Below are 26,289 nucleotides of genomic sequence, written 5' to 3' on the forward strand. Positions count from 1 at the left end.
TTTTGCGCTGGTGATGGGGGGTCCTCCCCATCACACTATACATCGAATATTAAGAGCGTAGGTCAAGCCGTTGAGATTTGTGCCGCAATTCCGTATTTCCTCCTATACCTTAATTAAGTTAAGGGAGAAATATTCCCCCTACATTGACACACCTTGACCTTTGACGCTTGACCCCCAAATTCGACATCCTGAGTCCTTTTCGCGATCCCCCCCTATGTCCCAAATATCAAGACCGTACGTCGAGCGGTCAAGATTTGTACCATAACTCTTGACACACGGACGAACGCACGAACAGACATTCATGCGATTCTACAAGCTGCATCTGACTTCGTCAGCTGTGCTAACAAGAGCTACAGAGCGTCTAGGCTCATCTGAGGTCTGTTGCTACGGTTATAAACGTAACATTTAAGTCGTGCGTAGTGACACCTTTGTTAGGCGCAGATATGCAGATACGCAGTTGCGTACACATCATTTCAGCAACCTTCTGCATTCTGCATACCTCCCAAATCCCATTGGTTGATATGTAAATCGCGTGCCTGAAACTCCTGGGTTATGGTGCATTGTGACCCTAACCTTAACCCTAACTCTATTTTTTTTTTTAATAATTTATTGTTGTAAAAATTATTCGTTGTTATTAAATTGTTGTAAATAAATCATGTAAATATTTGCGTTAATTGGAAAAAATACTTAAATGGATAAAGATAGAAACATACAGAAAACAGGTAATTAATAAAAGATCTGATGGGATTTGATCCAAGGACCTTTGAGCTGTAATCCTGTGCTAAACCCGTTTGGCTATCCAGGCTTATTGGCTTTCTAGATTATGGATGTGCCATGAATGTGAGAACACTGTGACATCATTGAAGCAGTTCAGGAATCCATTTTTAACCCTCCTCTTGAGGGTCAAAAGGTTATCAGACACTTACTCTTCGCATGTCAGTGGAAAGCACATTTCATGGTCCTTTCAATAAAGTGATAAAAATGGTAGGTCAGCACTGAAACAAAAAAGTTTTTCACTCTGTCTATTAGGCCATGTCCTCAGAAAATGTCTGATATCTGACCTTTCCCCCCTGCCCTTTGACCTGTGACCTCCAATTTCGCACTGGTGATGGGTTTCCTGCCCATCACACTATACACCAAACATAACCGAGCATAGGTCAAGCCGTTAAGATTTGTGCCGCAATTCCGTATTTCCTCCTATACCTTAAGTTAAGGGGAAATATTCCCCCTCCGTTTACACATCTTGACCTTTGACCCTTGCCTCCTAAATTTGTCATCCCGAGTCCTTTTCACGATCACCCCGACGTCCCGAATATTGTGACCGTACGTCGAGCGGTTAAGATTTGTGCGCAACTGTTGACGCACGCACGGACGGCCGGACGGACAGACAGACAATCATGCGATTCTACAAGCTGCATCCGACTACATCAGATGAGCTACAAACAAACGGTTCTGTTTTTATTTACTCCTGATAAAAGGTATAAAAAGTATAAACCCATAATAAAAGGGATAAAAACTGGACACACTAATCTTTATTCCACAAATCAAACAAGTCAATGGTTGAGATAAATGAGAGGGCAATTATTAGAATTTTTTGATATAGCATGCATCCTCATGAATGCATTTTTAGCAGTAACACAACAACGATTGTCTAGTATATTACCCCCAATTTAACAGTGTAAATTAATAAAGTGATTAATAAGTTATTTACTACACGATAAACACTACTGTAAATGCTACTCTCCACATATATCAACAGTTTAAAGTAGCACGTAAGTTTTAAACAGCATCAACAAAGTAGCTGGCTAGTAGAACATGGCTCACTGAGTGAACTCTACAGATCTATTCCATGGAACATCACCGCGGGATCACCGCACTGTGTTATCACAGTTCAAAACACCAAAGGATTGAATGCGGGAAACTGAAAAGACGTACAATGATGACAGATGTAAAGTGTGACACTATGACCTAATGAGAGCCAGTTATATATAAAGTAAATTAACCATGACTTGACCATGTTTGACTTATGTCTACACTAGCTATGACTCGCACATAAACACCTTTCATTATTTTATAGTACATTATTGTAAAGAAAGACACTAACGCCATCTTTTTGAACCTAGAATCACATGTCATCACTGCGCACCCAGGTCGAGGTTATATCACACCCCTCACAGCAGGTCCTATCCCAGAAACCACCGCAACCTACGCCCTACTACCTAACCCTAACCCTAGCCCTAACCCTAACCCTAATTAAATTTAATTAACACTAATAAATTTAATTTAATTAAAAAATAAATTTTTAATTAAATTGTTGTAAATAAATTATGTAAATATTTGCGTTAATTGGGAAAAAATAGTTAAATGGATAAAGATAGAAAAATTAAAAAATTAAAAAATTAATACATGGGATTCGAACTAACGACCTTCAGAGGTAACGCCAGCCGCTCTACAAGATAGGCTATTCAGCCGGATTACAATCATATGTTATGGATGTGCCATGCATACATACATACATGCATCGGCGCGGTGGTTTCTGGGATAGCCTGCTGTGAGGGGTGTGATATAACCCTAACCGCGCACCCAGCTAAATGGGTCCTTAATAATTTTTCGCAAAAAGAATCACAATTATAAAATAAACGTACACCTGCTAACATAACTAAAGGATATTTACATCTTGCCAATAATGAAATTTGGTGAAGAGTTTGTGACTCATATAAATAAACTGACATAAATTCGTTCTATAACAGAACAGTTATGTAATTGCCAGAATTTACTTTCCTAATTTTTGCCAGCCCAAACTATTTATTTACCTTGTAATCTAACATCATCAACATAATATCAGGAGTAAGATAATATAGGTGATATAATAAGATATATAGATGATATAATATCCTATATTATCTTACTCCTGATAATATCCATACATACGTATAAATATGTTCATGCAAATAAACATACATTGCATATGAGCAGTAGTGGCACGTAGTAGTATATACCACAAACACATATATAATCATGATAATAGTATAGGTACTATCTCTCTAGCTCGTTGCTTGTTAGGTAGAAATATATGCAGTAAAACTATATCAACACTGAACATGTTACCAGCAGCAAATTTATGCACATCTTTCTGCTGGTATTGGTACTATATTTTCCTGTACCACATTATATTTTAGTTATATATACTTGTTTTTCTAATAAGGAAGCATTAGGTCACACGTTGTATCTATGGAAGAATTTGATCACACGAACTATGAATAAAGCATGTATGCGTACCAACAACAATAGATTAATGTAATCTGACTTCAATACTGTTATGGTTATAGTATATAGGTATATAATTCAATATACAAATATTCCATACAAATATTTGTTGGGCATAACATTTATATCTTCACACAGTGGCAGCACTAATTTCAATGAGAGGATTGAATTAGAAATGCAGGTGATGCTCAATGAGAAGCAGGAAACCGTTCACTGTGGTTCAGTATTATCTTCTGAACTAGGTCAATTCACTCAAGGAGCTTTGTTTGCGAAGTCTTGTAAATGTTAGTAATTAAAATGTCTATAATGCATCACTAAAAAGCAGGTGCGAGGTCATCAGCACATGCATGACTTTCCCTGTGGCTCGTCATAGATGTGCAGTGTGCTGTCATCCTCTGAAAGTATACAGAATTTTTTTAAATTTATTTTACAATTGCTGTGAGTACATGGCAGCAGCTGAGCAGGCATTCTTGTCCAATATTGGAAAATATCCCAGATATATGCATCTCTGGCACACAGCGTTGTAAGCAGTAATTTAGAACACCCGTTTCCAGCCCCAGGTCCCCGCTCCCAGGTAGGGGTGGAATAATTTGCTCGTGTACTTATTAGGACAGTGGCATTCCAAAACGAACAATTTGACTAGTATACCAATTTTAGTAGGATTATAAAACACCAGTATGAGTCGAGCTACATTTGGTGTAGCAAAGATGAGGATATGAACCTAAGATATACATTACATAGCTTTTTTTAAAGTAACACTAGTTACATTAAATTACATTAAATTACACAGGTATAAATTTTATAAGGAGCTATCACTGAGTATAAACTTACTATTAAATATTGCCTTGAACAAACATCTGACACGAGCACATAAAAAACTGGTTAATAAAAGAGCAATTCATTTAGGAAGGCAATAACTGTGCAAAACTAGATTAGAGTTGAGACTTCCATTGAATTCTTTTATCATCGAAATTTGCATTACACACACAAATAAATACACATAAAAACAAAATATCATTATACTAGTAAGATTTGAAAGACGTACGTTTTTGGAAGTTTGTTGGATCATTGCAAAAATCTTCGGCCACTTTATAAAACAATTCCCTAACGTTGTTCCCTGTTTTACTTGAAGTTTCAAATACCCGAGCATTTATTTCTGAAAGAGACAAATTATTCCATAAAAACTCACATAGTCAATTAAATGGCACTTGAGTTATAAAAACAACAAAAGAAAGAGTTTGATAATATTTATTATGCTTAATTTACCACGTTTTCTCTAATGAACAAATCAACTGTCTTTTGAATTTTTTCTCTTACCATCAGCAAAATCAGTTGTGTTGTAGTAATCGACACTTCTGTGTTTTTTCAGGTCTCCATCTACTAAATCTTGCTTAGTACCACATAAATATATCTTGCACTTCTGCAAGTGATTAAAATATTAAACTCCTACAGATATATGCACACATACAAGCAGGCACGCATTCACGCACGCACGCACTCGCACACACAAACTACTTTTGCCTTCAGTGCTTCACATTTAACCATCATTTAATGAAACAGTCTTTCCTTATTCCGTTCAAAGATTAAGGTCATGTACACGTCACTCTTAGAATTCGTCATCAGAGCAGTTTTGATTATTATCAGCCATTATCTCCCATTACTAATAAATCTAGCATGTACAAAATCATGTTAGGTTAGATGATGGCGCCATCTGTTGAGCATATAAATCCTAATATTACCACGTTTATACAGACCAAGTAAAATAGTAATAATGATAAAACAGAATAATATAATAGTACTAATTGTAATAATAAAACAGAAATTGTATATTGAGTTCGAAAATGTATTTCAAACCGACATTCCACTAAGGATTTTTATCATAACGTAAGAGACACGTAACAAAATACTAAACTTACTTCTTCGTGCTGGCGAAGTTCATTCACCCAGAACTTTGCACGATCGAAGCTGCTACTATCTGTCAGATCATAGCAAACTATGGCTGCCTTGGCGCCTCTATAGTAAATTCTACTCATTGCTTCATATCTTTCACTTCCAGCTGTATCCTGCAACAACAATCATGAGTAATTATTTTCCGCTATCAGTAGTTACTCCAAAATATAGGAGTACTCTTAGCAAACACAAAATTAGAATGCAAATCAATTATAAAAAGAGCATAAAACTAAAATCTGCATTGGTTACTTGGCACAATCAAGCCATGCACCTGGCCCTATCATGTCTTATAAGCCATGACATTTAACAAAATTTCATAAGAATATGCAAAATAACCTAATATGTAAGAATATGAACATAAGTAGGAGGAAATGGTTGATTTTATCACATCAGGTAAACAAGGCAAATTATTAATATAAGACTATTTCACATTTGCTAAAATAAAGGAGCCGTAGTATTACAATTTTGTGACATATATGGAACCATAGTACACACACTTACCCAGATGCCCATCGTTACAGTATGTTCGCCCACCTTGACCCTCCTTGCGCCATACGCTGCACCTATAGTCTTAAGAATTATAAGAAAGACCACACTATAGCATAATACCAAGCTCTTGCTCTGCCTTCATTATTATCAGACTTCCCTAACGAACAGATATGGCAGTACAAATTCGATCAAAATTCAAGGCAAGGGAAGATTTTTGCATCAGTGTAATAATTACAGATATATATAATGATGTATATAAAGATGATATAACAAAATGGTTGTTTTACAACATATCAGAAGTGTATCAATAGGAGTGAGACAGACTAAAACCGGCAAAATTCAACATTTAGTAGCCTTAGTCTACCTATGATTTATTGTGTTTACCTCGATAAACTTGAGCTCATGTCTTGCCTTAATCATTAAACTTTATCCGTGTCTAATCGTTGGTCTCACAAAAATGACAAATCGGGAGATATCGGTCCAAACGTACAATGTGGTTTTTGAAAGTTATACCGCATTTTCAACAACTGTGAACCGAAACATAAGGGCAATGCTTTTGAAAGCCCTCTATCGCTTAGCAATACAAACATAGCAAACAACTAGCGAGGTTTGCTAGGGATTTCGGAAAGTTACACACGACTTGGTGTTATTGATACTATTTACATTAGAAATAAAAAATTTCACATGTTTAGTATTTTTATCCATTTTATTTTTTCTTAACAATATTGTTCATAACATGTAATTACTGTCATTCGACATGGCCTATAATAACAACAAGGCGTGTTTAACTTTTTGAAATCCCTGGCAAACCTCGCTAGTTGTTTGCTATGTTTGCATTGCTAAGCGATAGAGGGCTTTCAAAAGCATTGCCCTTATGTTTCGGTTCACAGTTGTTGAAAATGCGGTATAACTTTCAAAAACCACATTGTACGTTTGGACAGATATCTCCCGATTTGTCATTTTTGTGAGACCAACGATTAGACACGGATAAAGTTTAATGATTAAGGCAAGACTTGAGCTCAAGTTTATCGTAGTAAACACAATAAATCATAGGTAGACTAAGGCTACTAAATGTTGAATTGTGCCGGTTTTAGTCTGTCTCATTCCTATTGATACACTCCTGAACATATGCACCTACATTTTGATAGGGCAAATCGGCGTTGAATCGGTCATGCAGGTATCTCTCTACTAGGCTAGTCTTTCCACCATACTCTTTGCCAAGCAGCACCACCTGTAAAGTCGCAAACATGCAGGGTTCGAAATTGACAGTTCTGTTACTAGCAACTGGAGAAAACTACTAGTAATCTTTAAAATTAAATGTGAAAGTCAGTGACTGACATAACAAGTTTCCTGAAGTTACCATCAACCATTATCAACACTCTGTAATTACAATGCTATCATGACACAAAGATGCCTTACAAATTTTTTTTACTAAATACAAAGGAGCAATAATGCTGGTTACATACCTTCAGGTCCACTCTTGAGCTGCTCATTCTACCACTGGGTTCTGTACTGAGGCAATATATAAGTGCTATTTTTCCATGCAAGTCGTAATCACCACTTTAAAATCCATTTTCCTTAAATGGCGCAGAAAGGGTTGTAGGTACTGCTCCAGTCAAAACTGCTGCCTGATGCCAATGCTACATGTAGTGGTGGGGAGGGCAGCCTTCTATACAATAAAATTGTTTAAGATCAGCTATAGTTGCTATTCATGTATATACACAGAACCTTGTGTGAACAGGGCTATAGCTCAATCATAAACTGGTGCATAGGAGGTATACTCATTAAGATTATTATTACTATCTCAACATCACAGGCATGGTGTGATTGTAATGAACTTATATCTCTCCCTGGCATGATTGACAGACATCTTTAGCCAATCAATGTTGAAACAGAACATTCTAAATACAATGCTTAGCAAAGAAGTGCCACAAAAGTTTACATTTGTGATTCGAGTGGTTCTGGTGTGCACACCTGTGACCCGAGTGATAAACACATACAACGAGTCTACTGCTGTATCAGTGTTAGCTCTAGTACTATAGCCCGCGTACAGTTGCCGCAGGGCTATAGAACATTTTATGCCAGGTTTCGTAACTGCACCTGTCTCCCAATGCTTCCACGAAAAATGCCTCACAAAACGCAAAATGATCGGGCTTTTTAACACTTATTTATCTACATGGACTTCTCACCCATCTTTTTGAACACTTTCCACAACTTTACACCATGTATTTATGCATTTATTCCTCAAAGTGCTAGCACTACTTGCGTTTCGTTTTCAAATGTTGTTGTGTACACGCGTGACGTCACCCGAAATGTAGACAAAACACATGGGCAGCTATGATGCAGCCTATTACATTTCGCGTGACGTCACGCGTGTACACAACAGCATTTGACAACGAAACCAAGTAGTGCTAGCACTTTGAAGAATAAATGCATTCAAATACATGGTGTAAAGTTTTGGAAAGTGTTCAAAAAGATAGGTGAGATTTCCATGTACATAAATAAGTGTTAAAGGAATCGTTTACTCTAGGTTCTAGGGCTATTTTCAGTTAATTCAGGTTAAAGGAAGAGTTTACTCTAGGTTCTAGCATTATTTTCAGTTAATTTAGGTTATAATTACGCTACATAAAAAGTTTCATGGTTCAATCACAATTAGAAATATTATTAAAAAATGTTTTAAAACTAACGACTACAGTTTGATTAGAACGACGGTGGCGCAACTCAAAGCGCACGATCTAATGAGTTGCGCAAAACCACTTTTCAGCCTAGGACTACAGACCGAGGGTGTTTCTTATATATTATAATTAAAAGCAAAAGGATTGTAATATCTTATAAACGACATATAGTTTCAGTTATTATATGGATAAATTTGACCTAAAATGAATATCGTTCGGTTAAATAGCATTTATGTATCAATATAATTTCACTTTTGTGATTAGCCCTCGGTCTGTAACGTGCAAAATAAATTGTCAAATACGCAACTTTTTCGGGGTGGCAGCACGGTCGCGTGTGTCATGACGCCGTTCAAATTTCGTAGCACTGATGTCTAATTAATTATAACAATTAAATTAGGTATCTGGTAACAAATACGTGTGGGTATAGATGATTTGTTATACAGTAAGTACAGTTATATGCAGTAAAATCCTAGAGTCTACTATCCCTTTAAAATTACGCTACATAATAAGTTTCATGGTTCAATCACCATTAGAAATATTATTAAAAAATGTTTTAAAACTAACGACTACAGTTTGATTACAATGACATCGCAATCTGATCAGTTGCGCAAAACCACGTTTCAGCCAAGGGCTACAGACCGAGGGTGTTTCTTATTTATTAATTTAAAAGCAAAAGGATTGTAATATCTTATAAATGACATATAGTTTCAGTTATATGGATAAATTTGCCCTAAAATGAATATCGTTCGGTTAAATAGCATTTAGGTATAAATATAATTGCACTTTTGTGATTAGCCCTCGGTCTGTAAAGTGCAAAATAAATTGTCAAATACGCAACTTTTTCGGGGTGGCAGCACGGTCGCGGGTGTCATGGCGCCGTTCAAATTTCGTAGAGTTGATGTCTAATTAATTATAACAATTAAATTAGGTATCTGGTAACAAATACGTGTGGGTATAGACGATTTGTTATACAGTAAACTTGTACCAGTTGTATGCAGTAAAATCCTAGAGTCTACTATCCCTTTAAAAAGCCCGATCATTTTGCGTTTTGTGAGCCATTTTTCGTGGAAGCATTGGGGGACAGGTGCAGTTACGAAACCGGGCATAAAATGTTCTATAGCCCTGCGGCAACTGTACACAGGCTATAGTATTATGTATAGTACTACTAGAAGCTAGAGCTATATCAGTGTTAGATACAATAATGTAAACAAAAACCAGGATACCCTATCCTGTTTGGGTTACATTATTGTATCTATATCACTATCAGTGTATGCTCGACTCACTGATTGATATAGCAACAATATTCAATGATTGTGGTTAGATAAGACAGTTGGGAAGAAAGGTGTACTCTAAGTCTAAAGTAACTGATTGGATATTGCGAGTACCAGTGGAGTAAATCTATTAAATACGCCACACACGTGACACACACACACTGGTCACGAGATAGTGACAGTCTCCCATTCCCAATCTCAGTGAACAATCGCGAATCGGCTAGTTGTATAGTTGACTTGATATTACTTTATTAGTAAAACCAACCTAACCCAACATGAACCTCTACATTAGTCTCGTGTCAACCGCTGTGATACATATTCATTGATGTAACCTACCAGAATTTTAACTAATACACGTGCGATGACAGAACTTCAAAAGTATATAGCCAGTTGGTAATGTCTTATTATGTACTGTCTACTCCTTGTACTGGCGTATCCAAGTGTTTTCCAATCGAGGTCAAGGGTCATATGGTCGCGTCCAACGCTGTAAATACTTCTTTACGACAAATATTTATTTACATAATAATATACCTACTAATAAAATCTGTTAAATATATAGACCAAGTAAAAAACAAACGTGTTGTATGTTTATTTATTAGGACTACTAATAATTTTATTATTGGTGTCGTTACACAATAATTATTTGTACTTAAGGGGCACCTACACAGTAATGTCTGCGCCCATCGTATTTAACCGTGATTACATTTATTGAAAGAGTACTAGTATTATCGTATTTCTAGCAATCGAATAACAAACATTCACCTTACAATTCGAATGTGATATTGAAGTATCTAACCACATATTCTACGATCTTTTAATGATTACCCTACTCATCATATCGAAATTATTATGTCAACAACATTAAAACGTGTAAAATGTAATGCCAAGCAGCTCAACATTATCACAACATTATTCAATTGTAAAGCCGTTTGTAAATACATAGCAACAAAAATGGCCAACAGCAAGTACGAGTATGTTCGTCATTTTGAAAAACACGACAGTTGTTTGCCAAACTGCTGGATTATAGTGCGGGTTGATGGGAAAGCATTCCACAGGTTATTATTGATTAATAATTAATATATATAATATAGTAATTAGTATTACTAATAGAACTACTACTACTAGTACTATTTAAATAAACATTAGTATTACTACTGTATTAAGTAATAATCAGTTACTCTTTTACTTTGATGGAACATGTAGGACCCACTGGTGGTAATTAATTCAAATCGGGAGTAGAAGGAGTGTGACATCAATAAACAAGGGAAATTCGTCATTTACTAGCTTTAAAATACCTACGATTTACTACGCGTAACTTATCCAACTTGAGCTCAAATTGTACACAGTACATTCGCCTAGCATCGTGCGAAATCGTTTCCTCAGATACACAAGCAATCCGGAGATACAGACTAAAACGTACGACACGATTATCCATTCTTTGGCCATCAATCCAAGCCGATTGCCCGCCTATATTCAAACAAAAGGCAGCTACTAACGCGCTATTGCTAACTCGCGAGGCAATAGCCGCATTCACACGGAGCGAAGGAACCGTTTTCGACCCGTGTCAAATGCGTCCCGGGACGAGCGTTCACACGGACGTTTTCTCGGTACGAAAATGACTCGGGTCGAAAACGACTCGAGTCCTAGTTCATTTTTGCCGTGTGAACGTGCGACTCGGGTTGGAATTAGTACGTCACAACACGAAAGTAAACAGAATAGTTGGAGGTCAGTCAGAAGAGTTTGATTGTTTAATTCGCATTGTTCGCTTGGACGCATTGTATTTTTTTCTCAGCTCACAGCTCGCATAGCGTCGCGTGAACGCTCTCTTCAACGACGCTCCGTGTCGTTTTCGACCCGAGTTCCTTCGCTCCGTGTGAACGCGGCTAATGTGGCTCGCTGGGAGATTTGAGCCCGGATCTGCTGCTGATTGCGGTTGCCGTGCGTACGTGGGGGCATGCCAGCTGTATGCTGGTATGCCGGTATGTAGCTGTGTACCGGGTCAAAGGTTATCTGTGTTGCGTTGATGCCTAATCTCCCAGCGAGCCACATGCCTCGCCGAGTTAGCAATAGCGCGTTAGTAGCTGCCTTTTGTTTGAATATAGGCGGGCAATCGGCTTGGATTGATGGCCAAAGAATGGATAATTGTGTCGTACGTTTTAGTCTGTATCTCCGGAATGCTTGTGTATACGAGGAAACGATTTTGCACGATGCTAGGCGAATGTACTGTGTACGATTTGAGCTCAAGTTGGATGAGTTACGCGTAGTAAATCGTAGGTATTTTAAGGCTAGTAAATGATGAATTTCCCTTGTTTATTGATGTCACACTCCTTCCCTATTATCTACTCCTGATTCAAATATAATTAAGTTGAAGGTGAGGTATGAGCTAGATCATCATTTAGCCTTCGTCACACTACTAATTGACACTCCGCACTAACTAGTAGGTGAGATATTGTATATATCTAACAAAATGAATCCACCAAGTCAATTTGAAGCAGCTATACATGAGCCTATGTACATTAAAATATGTAATACTACTTTTATGGCCTGCATGTTTGTTTGGGACGAATCTTTCCGATTAGGATCACTCGATCCTGATCTTCCCAAACAAATGCAAATTCACTTCCATCCGATTACGTTTCACTGTGACCTATCACGGGATGGTTCATAGCAAACAACAAGCGGTGGTTGGCTGGCTCACATGCTGGAATATTGGATCCCCTTCAAGCCCACCTCGCCAGCAGGTTCAGCAATTTGTGATCCGGATCACTGATCGGCACAAACAAACGTGCAGGATCACTGAATCCGTGTGATCAGAGTCATATGATCCAACAACGAAGCATCATGTAATCTACTAGATATAAGTGTGTGTGCGTCCGTGCGTGCTTGTGCATGCCTGTGCATGATTGTGTGCATCTATATGTGCATGTAAGATAGGGTCACTTAATCTCGCTCAAGGGGTCGTTGTCGTATCAGGTACTACAGATATGTACCCGAGGTACATATATGTATACACCAAGTGTACCAGACTTGTACTACAGAAGTGTACCCTAACCCTAACACTATCCCTAACCCTAGCCCTAACCCTAACCCTAAACATACCTCATATAAAAATATAAACATAATACTAAACAACCTAAAACTACATCGGGTACATATCTGTAGTACCTGATACGACAACGACCCCATCTGCCTTAATCTCCTAATCAGTTGGCCTGATTACAACCATGTTTATCACTCTTATATGATGGGTGGTTTAGATGGTGTTAGGCTAATGAAATGACAAATTATGATTGGCTGACTTTCTATAATAGTAGATGAAATAGTTGATCAATTAACTGTGGCTATGTACATTTTTTTCCCAAAATTTGTGAGGCACTAGTCTGTAGCATAACCATACACAGACAGATGCACCTATAGAGATCTATCTATGGATAATTACATTGTGTATTAGGAGTAATATATAACAGGATTTCTTTATCATTTTACTCCTGGTGGTATATGAGTCTTAATGTCATTAGCTAGATAAAAGTGACGCTGTTATATATCGTCAGTTAAATATTAATGGATAAGTTTTGATTTCTAGATTTGCAGATGCTCATGCTTTTACGAAGCCAAATGATGTTAATGGAATTAAGCTCATGACACGATGTGCTCACAATGTCATGACAGAATTCACTGAGATGGTGTTAGCTTATGGACAGAGCGATGAGTATAGTTTTGTGTTTAAAAAAGAGACACAGGCCTACAAACGAAGAGAAAGGTAACAAATAGGTTGTATCAGTTGGTTTTATAATAAAATCATTATGATTCACAATACATAGTACAAGCGAACAAAAATCGTTTGAATAGTGTATACTCTGTTGGTTCGAGTTCTATAGCTTAGTAAGGTACCTTAATACGTAGGGTACCTTAATAAGTAGCTTAATAAAATTGCCACTATATTGAGTGCAAATTCACATTATTTATATACCCTGTTGGTTTGGGTTCTATCGTCTGGTAAGTTACATAAAATTGTCACTACATTGTGTCAAGAGTAGATAATAACACATGTGTTATTATCTACTCTTGATTGTGTACAAATTCACACACAGTGTACAGTGGATGGCACTATTTAGTTTGCACACAATTATTTGATTATCTTCTGTGACATATTCTCTTGTAGTATTTGAACGTTGTAAATAGTGTGCTCATTTATTTTAACTAATCTTGTTTCAGTAAACTGATGACAAATGTAGCCAGTTTGTTTGCGTCATCGTATGTGTTCCACTGGCCTGAGTTCTTTCCAAATGTGAAACTACTCTATCCACCATCATTTGATGGACGAGTTGTCATATATCCTAGTGACCAGAACTTGAGAGACTATCTCAGTTGGAGGCAGGCTGATTGTAAGTTCGTATATTATATGAAACCTTTATAAACTACATTTGATTTAATTAATTAATGTTCTACTAATTACTAGATATATACTATAGTGTTGGTTTTCGCTTATAATGATTTCAGATGTATTATATGTCAGTTATTATAAACGTTACCGTATAACCTATTGCAAAGAAATTGATCTATGGGTGAACTCTTGTAAAGTAAATTAGAGTGAGATGTCTTTGTTTTTGTTCAGGCCACATAAATAACCTCTACAACACTGCTTTCTGGGCCTTGGTGCAGGAAGGTGGTTTGTCAAACAAGGAAGCACAAACTAGGCTATCTGTAAGTCAAATTGACCTCTACCATCTCAAAATTCAAATACCTAAATGTTATTGTTTTATCAAGCCTTTATGCTGTAACACCATTCACAAATGTTTCACTATAAATTGTTTTACTATTAGTGTTTTCCTGAATCAGGCGCTAACAAATGCAAAATGTACTATTATTAATTATTCCTATTTCAGGGCACGTTTTCGTCAAACAAAAATGAGATACTCTTCTCAGAATTTGGAATAAACTATAACCAGGAGCCAGAAATATTAAAAAAGGGCACTATACTATTAAGGAAAGAGGTATCCAGCAGAACCGGTTGTGTTCGTTAAGTAACCGTTTGAAGAAGTTATAATTTGTGCTGCTAATCTGTGCTGCACTACCACTAGATGTATTTCATTTACAGCATTATTGAGGCAGGAATACATTTCTTAAACTAAATTCTGACTAGTGGATTATAATATGCAGTTTCATTCATAGTGAATCTAAGAGAAGTTACTGCACTGCCATGTATCGATGGCTAGTCAGAAGTTATATTTTCCAGATTAAGTTATCTGCAGATACAATGACTCAGTCGTCTTAAATAAGTACTGGGATATCTTGTGAATGTGCATGAGACTAAGGAGTCACGCACGTGAAAGCATATGGTAGTTAAGAGTAAACATTAATAGCTTATTATTACTAGTAAAGTTTTGTGTTCCCAGATTGCTGAAGAGGTTACTATCACCGATCATAAAACGAAGGAGCCAAAGTCTGTGACAAAAGTGAGAAAAAAGATTGAAGCTGTGAACTGTGATTTAATTGGCGACACATTTTGGGTCGAACACCCATATTTACTCAATACAGTTGGTACATGTTGATGTTTTAGACTAAACAGCATAGATTTACACTTATGTAGTCAAGGAATACAAAATCCGATCACCTCAATTAACTCTATTATGTCAGTAATATATGTTCACCATGTCTTTTTGTTTTGGGTCTTATGTAACTGTGTGTAAAAAAACTGAAGACTTTTAATGGAGAAGAAATAATTTACTTTTGTATTTGATTTATTGGTTACACATGTAACAGAGAAATAATAGTGATTACAGTTCATAGGTTAGGCCCTTTAATGTTGCTATACACCCGTTTTAATTACAACTACTCTGGAAATCTCTTATTTTTTAAGGAATCTGTTTTTTATCATGATACACATATAGTACATTAGTCTATACACGTTTTGATAAGCTAGTAATCAAGGTTTGGCCGAAAACCAATGCCATGGCAAACATGCATTAGCTACCACCTTGACTAATGTGCATGCTCCTCAGTGTGCAGCCCATACATGGCTTGTGTAACAACTGCATCAAGTCATTCCTTATACAGAGTACTGCCAGATCTTGACATCACCACTGTCCGAACTTGATGCCAAGAGCCCAGTAACTTTTGGATTCCATTCTACAGAGTTCACATCTTCGTTGTGGGCTCTTGTAATGGCAGTGGAAAGCACAAAAGTTGGCCCTGTACTATCAACCTCCTCCTCAAACACACAGAGCTTGTCGTCCCCACCTGCTGTGGCTATTAGTCCTGTCAACTTGCACCTGTGTTGTATATAAAGTACATGGTAATTTAAATGGGTAAATGAAACACACTATTCACATATACAGTTTAATCTGAGTTACAACGATTTATTGGTTTGCATCTTTTTATATATTAAAAGCTGATAGCTTGATTCATCAATGATTGTAGAAGTAGGAACATGAAGGTAAACGATTTCAAATGAAATTTTGTTAGCTCAGCTTTGTAAACATACGTAATGCAACGATTCATCCTCTATTGTTAATTGAGGTCAGTTACATGTGTTGTATAAGCAGCCCCAATACATAGGTAAACTCAATCAGTGCGAAGATAAACATGAAGCTGCCAAAACACAGCAAAACCATGTTAGTAATGTCAAAAATGAAAGTGTCAATGACACTGTAGCTCACCTTGGTGTGATAGAAGAGGGGGGGATATATAAAGCAAGAGTATATATATGGGAGAACTTCCATTATATAGCATATCTCCCATTATATACTCTTGATAATGATATATGCATAAGTTTTGATGCAAAAATAAATGTTTCAGATCTGAGTCTGAAATCTTGACGAGAGATGGCGCTACGCCTAAATGATCGCCATTTCGGTTTTCGAATATCGCGCAAATAAAAACAATAAAATATTCCAGTCAAATTAATGTAACAAAGAATCTAAAACACAATATTACACGTATATAGGTATGATTGTAGAGTTGTTAACCAGTTAGACGAAATAAACGTAATAGGACGTTGTCATCTCTCCCATAGGAGTAACAACTGTTTTGGGGCTAGCCTTACACATTCATATACCAAAATTTAACAAAATCGAATGATTCTAGATGGCCATTTTCATTTTTGCCAAAAAGTGGGCGTGGCTCGAAAGTAGGTCAACAGGCATGCTCCAAAATAGAACGTTCAAATCTCTCCCATAGGAGTAACAACTGTATGCAATTTGAAACATGTGGGTCAAACGGTTCTTGAGTTATCGTTGACCGTAGGCAGACACTGAAATGCTAGCCATGAATAGAATAGAAATAGAATAGAAATAGAAATGAAACCATAGTGAAATTGCTCAAATCTACCTAATTTGCATAATTAAAAAACAAAACAAACCCGTGTGATATGTTTTGGGGCCAGTCCTTATTCATTCACATACCAGAAATGAGCAAAATCCGTTGAACCTGAACTGACTTATGCAGGGCTGCCAACTCTCACGCATTGACCGTGAGACTCACGCATTTTGACCAAATCTCACGCTCTCACGCTGATCTTACAATATCTCACGCACAGCCAAAAATTGCTGAGATATCTCACGCATGAATATCTCTTCATGAATAAAACGCTGAAATATCTCAGGCACAGCAAAAAAACCTTACAATATCTGAAAACAGTCACTTTAGTATGCACCAAATTGCACAAATTGAAGCTATAAAATGCAAAAGCTCCCTACCATGGGAGGGGGGAAACTCCCCTCCCACACCCACCCCCGCTCGGTCGCTTCGCTCCCTCGCATCTCACTCTCACCTATCACTCAATGTTGGCAGCCCTGCTTATGTCCATTTCCATTTTTGCCAAAAAGTGGACATGGCTCGAAAGTAGGTCGACTGGCGTGCTCTAAAATAGGACGTTCAAACCTCTCCCATAGGAGTAACAACTGTATGCAATTTGCAACATGTGGGTCAAATGGTTCTTGAGTTATTGTTGACTGTATAGTCAGGTCCCTTAGTGCAAAATATGGGCCGAATCATTACAGACAGACAGGAGTGACAAAAGTCTAAAACTTGGCACAGTTGTAGCTTATGGCAGTACTATAATTATTAGAGGGGGTGCCCAATGCAGATATTCCTTAGAAGTAAATTACAGATGATTAAATGTTCGAACCCCCCTATGGCGCCCGCCTGTATACAATGCAAATACATGTACCAGCTATACAATGCGCCAGTACACACAGTACAGGCGGGCACGGTAGGGGGGTTCGGATTCGGGTGGTTCGAACATTTAATCATCTGTAATTCACTTCCGCGCGCATATATTTGCTAATATATTGACTAATCGTGCGTCAATAAACTCAATATTCAGACGTTTATAATGATATAAAGACATTTGTCTTTATTAACTCCTGATAATATATACATACATACATATCAGGAGTAGATAATAGGGAAGGAGTGTGACATCAATAAACAAGGGAAATTCGTCATTTACTAGCCTTATAATACCTACGATTTACTACGCGTAACTTATCCAACAGATATCTCCCGATTTGTCATTTTTGTGAGACCAACGATTAGACACGGATAAAGTTTAATGATTAAGGCAAGACTTGAGCTCAAGTTTATCGATGTAAACACAATAAATCATAGGTAGACTAAGGCTACTAAATGTTGAATTGTGCCGGTTTTAGTCTGTCTCACTCCTATTGATACACTCCTGAACATATGCACCTACATTTTGATAGGGCAAATCGGCGTTGAATCGGTCATGCAGGTATCTCTCTACTAGGCTAGTCTTTCCACCATACTCTTTGCCAAGCAGCACCACCTGTAAAGTCGCAAACATGCAGGGTTCGAAATTGACAGTTCTGTTACTAGCAACTGGAGAAAACTACTAGTAATCTTTAAAATTAAATGTGAAAGTCAGTGACTGACATAACAAGTTTCCTGAAGTTACCATCAACCATTATCAACACTCTGTAATTACAATGCTATCATGACACAAAGATGCCTTACAAATTTTTTTTACTAAATACAAAGGAGCAATAATGCTGGTTACATACCTTCAGGTCCACTCTTGAGCTGCTCATTCTACCACTGGGTTCTGTACTGAGGCAATATATAAGTGCTATTTTTCCATGCAAGTCGTAATCACCACTTTAAAATCCATTTTCCTTAAATGGCGCAGAAAGGGTTGTAGGTACTGCTCCAGTCAAAACGCTGCCTGATGCCAATGCTACATGTAGTGGTGGGGAGGGCAGCCTTCTATACAATAAAATTGTTTAAGATCAGCTATAGTTGCTATTCATGTATATACACAGAACCTTGTGTGAACAGGGCTATAGCTCAATCATAAACTGGTGCATAGGAGGTATACTCATTAAGATTATTATTACTATCTCAACATCACAGGCATGGTGTGATTGTAATGAACTTATATCTCTCCCTGGCATGATTGACAGACATCTTTAGCCAATCAATGTTGAAACAGAACATTCTAAATACAATGCTTAGCAAATAAGTGCCACAAAAGTTTACATTTGTGATTCGAGTGGTTCTGGTGTGCACACCTGTGACCCGAGTGATAAACACATACAACGAGTCTACTGCTGTATCAGTGTTAGCTCTAGTACTATAGCCCGCGTACAGTTGCCGCAGGGCTATAGAACATTTTATGCCAGGTTTCGTAACTGCACCTGTCTCCCAATGCTTCCACGAAAAATGCCTCACAAAACGCAAAATGATCGGGCTTTTTAACACTTATTTATCTACATGGACTTCTCACCCATCTTTTTGAACACTTTCCACAACTTTACACCATGTATTTATGCATTTATTCCTCAAAGTGCTAGCACTACTTGCGTTTCGTTTTCAAATGTTGTTGTGTACACGCGTGACGTCACCCGAAATGTAGACAAAACACATGGGCAGCTATGATGCAGCCTATTACATTTCGCGTGACGTCACGCGTGTACACAACAGCATTTGAAAACGAAACCCAAGTAGTGCTAGCACTTTGAAGAATAAATGCATTTAAATACATGGTGTAAAGTTTTGGAAAGTGTTCAAAAAGAAGATAGGTGAGATGTCCATGTACATAAATAAGTGTTAAAGGAATCGTTTACTCTAGGTTCTAGGGCAATTTTCAGTTAATTCAGGTTAAAGGAAGAGTTTACTCTAGGTTCTAGCGTTATTTTCAGTTAATTTAGGTTATAATTACGCTACATAAAAAGTTTCATGGTTCAATCACCATTAGAAATATTATTAAAAAATGTTTTAAAACTAACGACTACAGTTTGATTAGAACGACGGTGGCGCAACTCAAAGCGCACGATCTGATGAGTTGCGCAAAACCACTTTTCAGCCTAGGGCTACAGACCGAGGGTGTTTCTTATATAATATAATTAAAAGCAAAAGGATTGTAATATCTTATAAACGACATATAGTTTCAGTTATTATATGGATAAATTTGACCTAAAATGAATATCGTTCGGTTAAATAGCATTTATGTATCAATATAATTTCACTTTTGTGATTAGCCCTCGGTCTGTAACGTGCAAAATAAATTGTCAAATACGCAACTTTTTCGGGGTGGCAGCACGGTCGCGTGTGTCATGGCGCCGTTCAAATTTCGTAGCACTGATGTCTAATTAATTATAACAATTAAATTAGGTATCTGGTAACAAATACGTGTGGGTATAGATGATTTGTTATACAGTAAGTACAGTTATATGCAGTAAAATCCTAGAGTCTACTATCCCTTTAAAATTACGCTACATAATAAGTTTCATGGTTCAATCACCATTAGAAATATTATTAAAAAATGTTTTAAAACTAACGACTACAGTTTGATTACAATGACATCGCAATCTGATCAGTTGCGCAAAACCACGTTTCAGCCAAGGGCTACAGACCGAGGGTGTTTCTTATTTATTAATTTAAAAGCAAAAGGATTGTAATATCTTATAAATGACATATAGTTTCAGTTATATGGATAAATTTGCCCTAAAATGAATATCGTTCGGTTAAATAGCATTTAGGTATAAATATAATTGCACTTTTGTGATTAGCCCTCGGTCTGTAACGTGCAAAATAAATGGTCAAATACACAACTTTTTCGAGGTGGCAGCACGATCGCGGGTGTCATGGCGCCGTTCAAATTTCGTAGCGTTGATGTCTAATTAATTATAACAATTAAATTAGGTATCTGCTAACAAATACGTGTGGGTATAGACAATTTGTTATACAGTAAGTACCAGTTGTATGCAGTAAAATCCTAGAGTCTACTATCCCTTTAAGAAGCCCGATCATTTTGCGTTTTGTGAGCCATTTTTCGTGGAAGCATTGGAGGACAGGTGCAGTTACGAAACCGGGCATAAAATGTTCTATAGCCCTGCGGCAACTGTACACAGGCTATAGTATAGTACTACTACTAGAAGCTAGAGCTATATCAGTGTTAGATACAATAATGTAAACAAAAACCAGGATACCCTATCCTGTTTGGGTTACATTAGGCCCAAGGATAGAGAACATGGGTCCCAATAAAACCAATGTGCCTAAACCTAACCCTAACCCTAATTCTAACCCTAACCCTAACCCTAACCCTAACCCTAACCCTAACCTATTATATTGATATAATATTATATTTATATTGTCATTATTGATGTAAATGACATTGGTTTTATTGGGACCCATGTTCTCTATCCTTGAACCGAAAGGTGTACTCTAAGTCTAAAGTAACTGATTGGATATTGCGAGTACCAGTGGAGTGAATCTATTAAATACGCCACACACGTGACACACACACACTGGTCACGAGATAGTGACAGTCTCCCATTCCCAATCTCAGTGAACAATCGCGAATCGGCTAGTTGTATAGCCTAGTTGTCTAAGTTGACTTGATATTACTTTATTAGTAAAACCAACCTAACCCAACATGAACCGCTACATTAGTCTCGTGTCAACCGCTGTGATACATATTCATTGATGTAACCTACCAGAATTTTAACTAATACACGTGCGATGACAGAACTTCAAAAGTATATAGCCAGTTGGTAATGTCTTATTATGTACTGTCTACTCCTTGTACTGGCGTATCCAAGTGTTTTCCAATCGAGGTCAAGGGTCATATGGTCGCGTCCAACGCTGTAAATACTTCTTCACGACAAATATTTATTTACATAATAATATACCTACTAATCAAATCTGTTAAATATATAGACGAAGTAAAAACAAACGTGTTGTATGTTTATTTATTAGGACTACTAATAATTTTATTATTGGTGTCGTTACACAATAATTATTTGTACATAAGGGGCACCTACACAGTAATGTCTGCGCCCATCGTATTTAACCGTGATTACATTTATTGAAAGAGTACTAGTATTATCGTATTTCTAGCAATCGAATAACAAACATTCACCTTACAATTCGAATGTGATAATGAAGTATCTAACCACATATTCTACGATCTTTTAATGATTACCCTACTCTTCATATCGAAATTATTATGTCAACAACATTAAAACGTGTAAAATGTAATGCCAAGCAGCTCAACATTATCACAACATTATTCAATTGTAAAGCCGTTTGTAAATACATAGCAACAAAAATGGCCAACAGCAAGTACGAGTATGTTCGTCATTTTGAAAAACACGACAGTTGTTTGCCAAACTGCTGGATTATAGTGCGGGTTGATGGGAAAGCATTCCACAGGTTATTATTGATTAATAATTAATATATATAATATAGTAATTAGTATTACTAATAGAACTACTACTACTAGTACTATTTAAATAAACATTAGTATTACTACTGTATTAAGTAATAATCAGTTACTCTTTTACTTTGATGGAACATGTAGGACCCACTGGTGGTAATTAATTCAAATCGGGAGTAGAAGGAGTGTGACATCAATAAACAAGGGAAATTCGTCATTTACTAGCTTTAAAATACCTACGATTTACTACGCGTAACTTATCCAACTTGAGCTCAAATTGTACACAGTACATTCGCCTAGCATCGTGCGAAATCGTTTCCTCAGATACACAAGCAATCCGGAGATACAGACTAAAACGTACGACACGATTATCCATTCTTTGGCCATCAATCCAAGCCGATTGCCCGCCTATATTCAAACAAAAGGCAGCTACTAACGCGCTATTGCTAACTCGCGAGGCAATAGCCGCATTCACACGGAGCGAAGGAACCGTTTTCGACCCGTGTCAAATGCGTCCCGGGACGAGCGTTCACACGGACGTTTTCTCGGTACGAAAACGACTCGGGTCGAAAACGACTCGAGTCCTAGTTCATTTTTGCCGTGTGAACGTGCGACTCGGGTTGGAATTAGTACGTCACAACACGAAAGTAAACAGAATAGTTGGAGGTCAGTCAGAAGAGTTTGATTGTTTAATTCGCATTGTTCGCTTGGACGCATTGTATTTTTTTCTCAGCTCACAGCTCGCATAGCGTCGCGTGAACGCTCTCTTCAACGACGCTCCGTGTAGTTTTCGACCCGAGTTCCTTCGCTCCGTGTGAACGCGGCTAATGTGGCTCGCTGGGAGATTTGAGCCCGGATCTGCTGCTGATTGCAGTTGCCGTGCGTACGTGGGGGCATGCCAGCTGTATGCTGGTATGCCGGTATGTAGCTGTGTACCGGGTCAAAGGTTATCTGTGTTGCGTTGATGCAACGTCCCGAATATCGTGACCGTACGTCGAGCCGTTTAGATTTGTGCCCAACTGTTGACGGACGGACGGACGCTCGCACGGACGGACGGACGGACGCTCGCACGGACGGACGGACGGACGGACGGACGGACGATCATGCGATTCTACAAGCTGCAGGACGGACGGACGGACGATCATGCGATTCTACAAGCTGCATCTGACTATGTCAGATGAGCTAAAAACTAACCCACGATTTTTGCACCTGTGTATAAATGTATATATGTTATGCAGCTATGCATCATCACTCACCAACTGACATCATATATTGTCCTACTATGGTATCCAGATAATGTGCACAGGTTTTTCCAGGTTGCATCTTTACCCGTTGTTTGAATACCTGTTGAACATTAGAAGATAATTTCAATACAGTAAAACTCACATAAGTCAACACTTTTGGGACCAGCATATTTGTGCCGACTTATGCGTAAGTCGTCATTTTGTCGACTTATATGTAGGGCTCCCCTCCCAGGCGCCCGTCACCCGTACGCAGTCATAAACATGCTCCACACACGACGCCAGTTCGCGCCACATACATAGCAGACATGAAACAATCGGGTCCGCACATCAATCGACACTGCTGCTGGCCATAAAGCCCCAGATGCGTGTGCCGTGCCATCATACACACTAGCGGCAAGCGCGGCACACTCTGGCTATCTGTAACACCCACTGTTGATTACACCTCCTGATTAGTGATTACACGTATGGACATTGCTGCCATTGCAGGATATTTGCAGTGCACGTCTGCCAAATTTTCTTGGAACACTTGCTGGAAAAATACGGTAATTCCGCGAGGCCGTGTTCTGGAATGATCTAGTTAGTATAGCAGAATATATACGGCTTTGTTCTGATGACGAATTACAGATGGGAAATTACTGTTGTTTGTATTACATGGGACCTGTCTGCGACGACTTGCACATAATGACGTCTTATAAATGACGACTTAGGCGGGGCTATTCCAATGGATTTACTATGAGAGCAAATCGGGACTTTGACTTCCATGACGACTTATGCGAATTGACGAGTTAGATGATGACGTCTTATGCAAGTTTTACTGTAGTTAAAACCACACAGAAACATTTCACAGAACATGGCATTTCGGTATCATTTAGAGAAATTTAGGTCACGCTTGCAAACAAAATGGCAAATAAATCATTTTTGAAATGCAAGTACCATTTGCAATTCAACAGCAGGTATAAAATAACTATTTATGCATTCATATATTTTACCCTCTTTATTTCCAGGTTGGTAAGCCTGCCAGATCTTAACTGTCATGTCATCACTGCATGAAACCATTCTCTCTCCCGTTGAGTCAAAGTCAATGCTCCACACAGTCGATGTGTGTGATTCTAGTGTTTGAAAACTTGTCCAGTCATCACCATCTTCTTTGTGAATCTTTATCGTGTCATCATAACTGCAGGACATCAGTATCTTGTGAAAAAAAGTTCGAAATTGCACTTGAAATATAATGATGTAATAGAGACAATTTCTAAATGTAAAGTTACAGGTACACCTTCATGAAAATTTAACATCATACAAATGAAAAATATGTCAATATCTAGTTACAATATTTTTTTACTTTTTACATTCACAATGATATATGCTGTGCACAGGAAAGATGAAAACTATTAAGGAAAATTCACAAAAGATTCCTAGTTATACAAAACACCTTGTGTGATTTTCTCCTATTGAGATTCGATACACTAGTATGCATTATTACCGGTAAGTTTGGATGCCACAGCACTTTCTTCACATCTTGTGTGTGAGCATGAAGTACGCTAGCACACTCAAACTCATCTTCCTCAGAAATCTCCCAGATCCACACTGTCTTGTCTCGACCACAAGTTGCTAGCAGTTTTCCAGATGGTGCCCATGCAACACTCTTAACCTGCAAAATGGATTTGGGCTATAGACAAAGAAGGAACACAGTTGTAAACAGTATGTTAAGTGCATAATCTGGTTGGGTGATGAGCAACAATATTGCTAACTATGTAGCATACTGTGCAGTGTTAAATTTCAATGAGCACCTCATTCTCGTGTCCTTCTAAGGTTGCATTGCACTCGAACTCTCCACTACGTCTATCCCAGATCCCAACTGTTGCATCAAAACTGACAGTAGCAAGAAGATTTCCACAGGGTGACCAAGCAGTTGACCTGACTGTGCGCTGATGATTGTCTTGCAGTATTGTCTTACACACCCAACTGTCTCCTGAAACAGAAGGAAATTGAAAATGACATCGTTATGACAAGCAAGGACTGATGACATATACCACATAACAAGGTCATATAACAAGGTCATATAACAAGGTTTTTATGACATTATTCCTTTATATTTTACAATCAAAATTTATATAGCTCTTTATTAGTATTACTGAGGCTGTACCTGTGCAGTGCATGTGCATGACCAAATTTTGATGACTGAATATAAATGAATAAAATCATAAAAACCAGGCATTCTTCTTTTTCATTAATTTAAATTAAATTCCTATCTAAGGTTCTTTTAATTTTTAGCTCATCTGACATAGTCAGATGCAGCTTGTAGAATCGCTTGATCGTCCGTCCATCCATCCGTCCGTCCGTCCGTCCGGTCGTCCGGTCGTCCGTCAACCAGTTGGGCACAGAATCTTAACGCACTACGACGTACGGTCAGCGTATTCGGTCGTTGGGGGGATCGTCAAAAACGAGTGGGCTAGATCCGAAAGCTGGGGTCAAAGTCAAAGTCAAGAAGTGTATAAGAAGGGGGAAGCATTCCTCCTTAATTTTTAGAGGTAAGGTATACGGAGGAAATGCAGAATTGCGGCACAAAATCTAAACGGCTCGACCTAGGCTCGTGATAGGTCGGTGTATGAGCAATCATGGTAGGAAAAGCATCACTGCGGCCGAAGATTGAGGTCACAGGTCAAAAGGTCAATGGCAAGCGCAGATTTTAGACATTTTCTGATGACAATGGTCCT

The 26,289-nt window shown here is 37.8% G+C and overlaps 3 protein-coding genes and 1 long non-coding RNA gene across 7 annotated transcripts in view; 1 reads left to right on the top strand and 3 right to left on the bottom strand.

Moving 5' to 3' along the window:
• Window positions 1-3,441: 3,441 nt before the first annotated feature.
• On the bottom strand, window positions 3,442-10,093 carry LOC106807980 (ras-related protein Rab-24-like). 2 transcript variants are annotated; one of them, XM_014810518.1, is made up of 8 exons: window positions 9,989-10,093; window positions 7,173-7,372; window positions 6,845-6,937; window positions 5,719-5,787; window positions 5,184-5,330; window positions 4,585-4,687; window positions 4,313-4,423; window positions 3,442-3,662 (listed from the first exon to the last, which is right to left on the bottom strand). In XM_014810518.1, the coding sequence occupies exons 2-8, from the start codon at window positions 7,197-7,199 to the stop codon at window positions 3,604-3,606; spliced, it is 609 nt and encodes a 202-aa protein (XP_014666004.1). In that variant the 5' UTR covers window positions 7,200-7,372; window positions 9,989-10,093; the 3' UTR covers window positions 3,442-3,603. The 2 variants fall into 2 exon arrangements, with proteins under 2 accessions (XP_014666004.1, XP_014666003.1); XM_014810517.1 differs by having other exon boundaries at window positions 7,173-7,375.
• Window positions 10,094-10,312: 219 nt separating this feature from the next.
• Window positions 10,313-15,372, top strand: LOC106807974 (probable tRNA(His) guanylyltransferase). 2 transcript variants are annotated; one of them, XM_014810505.1, is made up of 6 exons: window positions 10,313-10,707; window positions 13,236-13,412; window positions 13,868-14,037; window positions 14,268-14,356; window positions 14,539-14,646; window positions 15,049-15,372. In XM_014810505.1, exons 1-6 carry the CDS (start codon window positions 10,502-10,504, stop codon window positions 15,202-15,204), a joined length of 906 nt encoding a protein of 301 aa, XP_014665991.1. In that variant the 5' UTR covers window positions 10,313-10,501; the 3' UTR covers window positions 15,205-15,372. The 2 variants fall into 2 exon arrangements, with proteins under 2 accessions (XP_014665991.1, XP_014665993.1); XM_014810507.1 differs by having other exon boundaries at window positions 10,329-10,347.
• A 3-nt stretch (window positions 15,373-15,375) lies between these two features.
• Window positions 15,376-26,289, bottom strand: part of LOC106807971 (probable cytosolic iron-sulfur protein assembly protein CIAO1 homolog) — a 15,079-nt gene continuing 4,165 nt past the window's right edge. Inside the window, exons 3-7 of one of the 2 annotated variants that reach the window (XM_014810499.1) lie at window positions 25,363-25,544; window positions 25,056-25,223; window positions 24,565-24,766; window positions 23,588-23,675; window positions 15,376-15,924 (exon numbers count right to left, since the gene is read on the bottom strand). In XM_014810499.1, the coding sequence (XP_014665985.1) occupies window positions 15,702-15,924; window positions 23,588-23,675; window positions 24,565-24,766; window positions 25,056-25,223; window positions 25,363-25,544 (863 nt within the window). In that variant the 3' untranslated portion in view covers window positions 15,376-15,701. The remainder of the gene's footprint in view (window positions 15,925-23,587; window positions 23,676-24,564; window positions 24,767-25,055; window positions 25,224-25,362; window positions 25,545-26,289) is intronic. The other variant, XM_014810500.1, reaches the window with a different exon arrangement.
• Window positions 18,345-22,348, bottom strand: LOC106807975. Its single transcript, XR_001393734.1, has 3 exons — window positions 21,610-22,348; window positions 18,676-18,877; window positions 18,345-18,440 (listed from the first exon to the last, which is right to left on the bottom strand). It is a non-coding gene; the product is annotated as an uncharacterized LOC106807975 (long non-coding RNA).

The sequence above is a fragment of the Priapulus caudatus genome, unplaced genomic scaffold (assembly GCF_000485595.1).
Source record: "Priapulus caudatus unplaced genomic scaffold, Priapulus_caudatus-5.0.1 Scaffold245, whole genome shotgun sequence".
Lineage (NCBI taxonomy): Eukaryota > Metazoa > Priapulida > Priapulimorpha > Priapulimorphida > Priapulidae > Priapulus > Priapulus caudatus.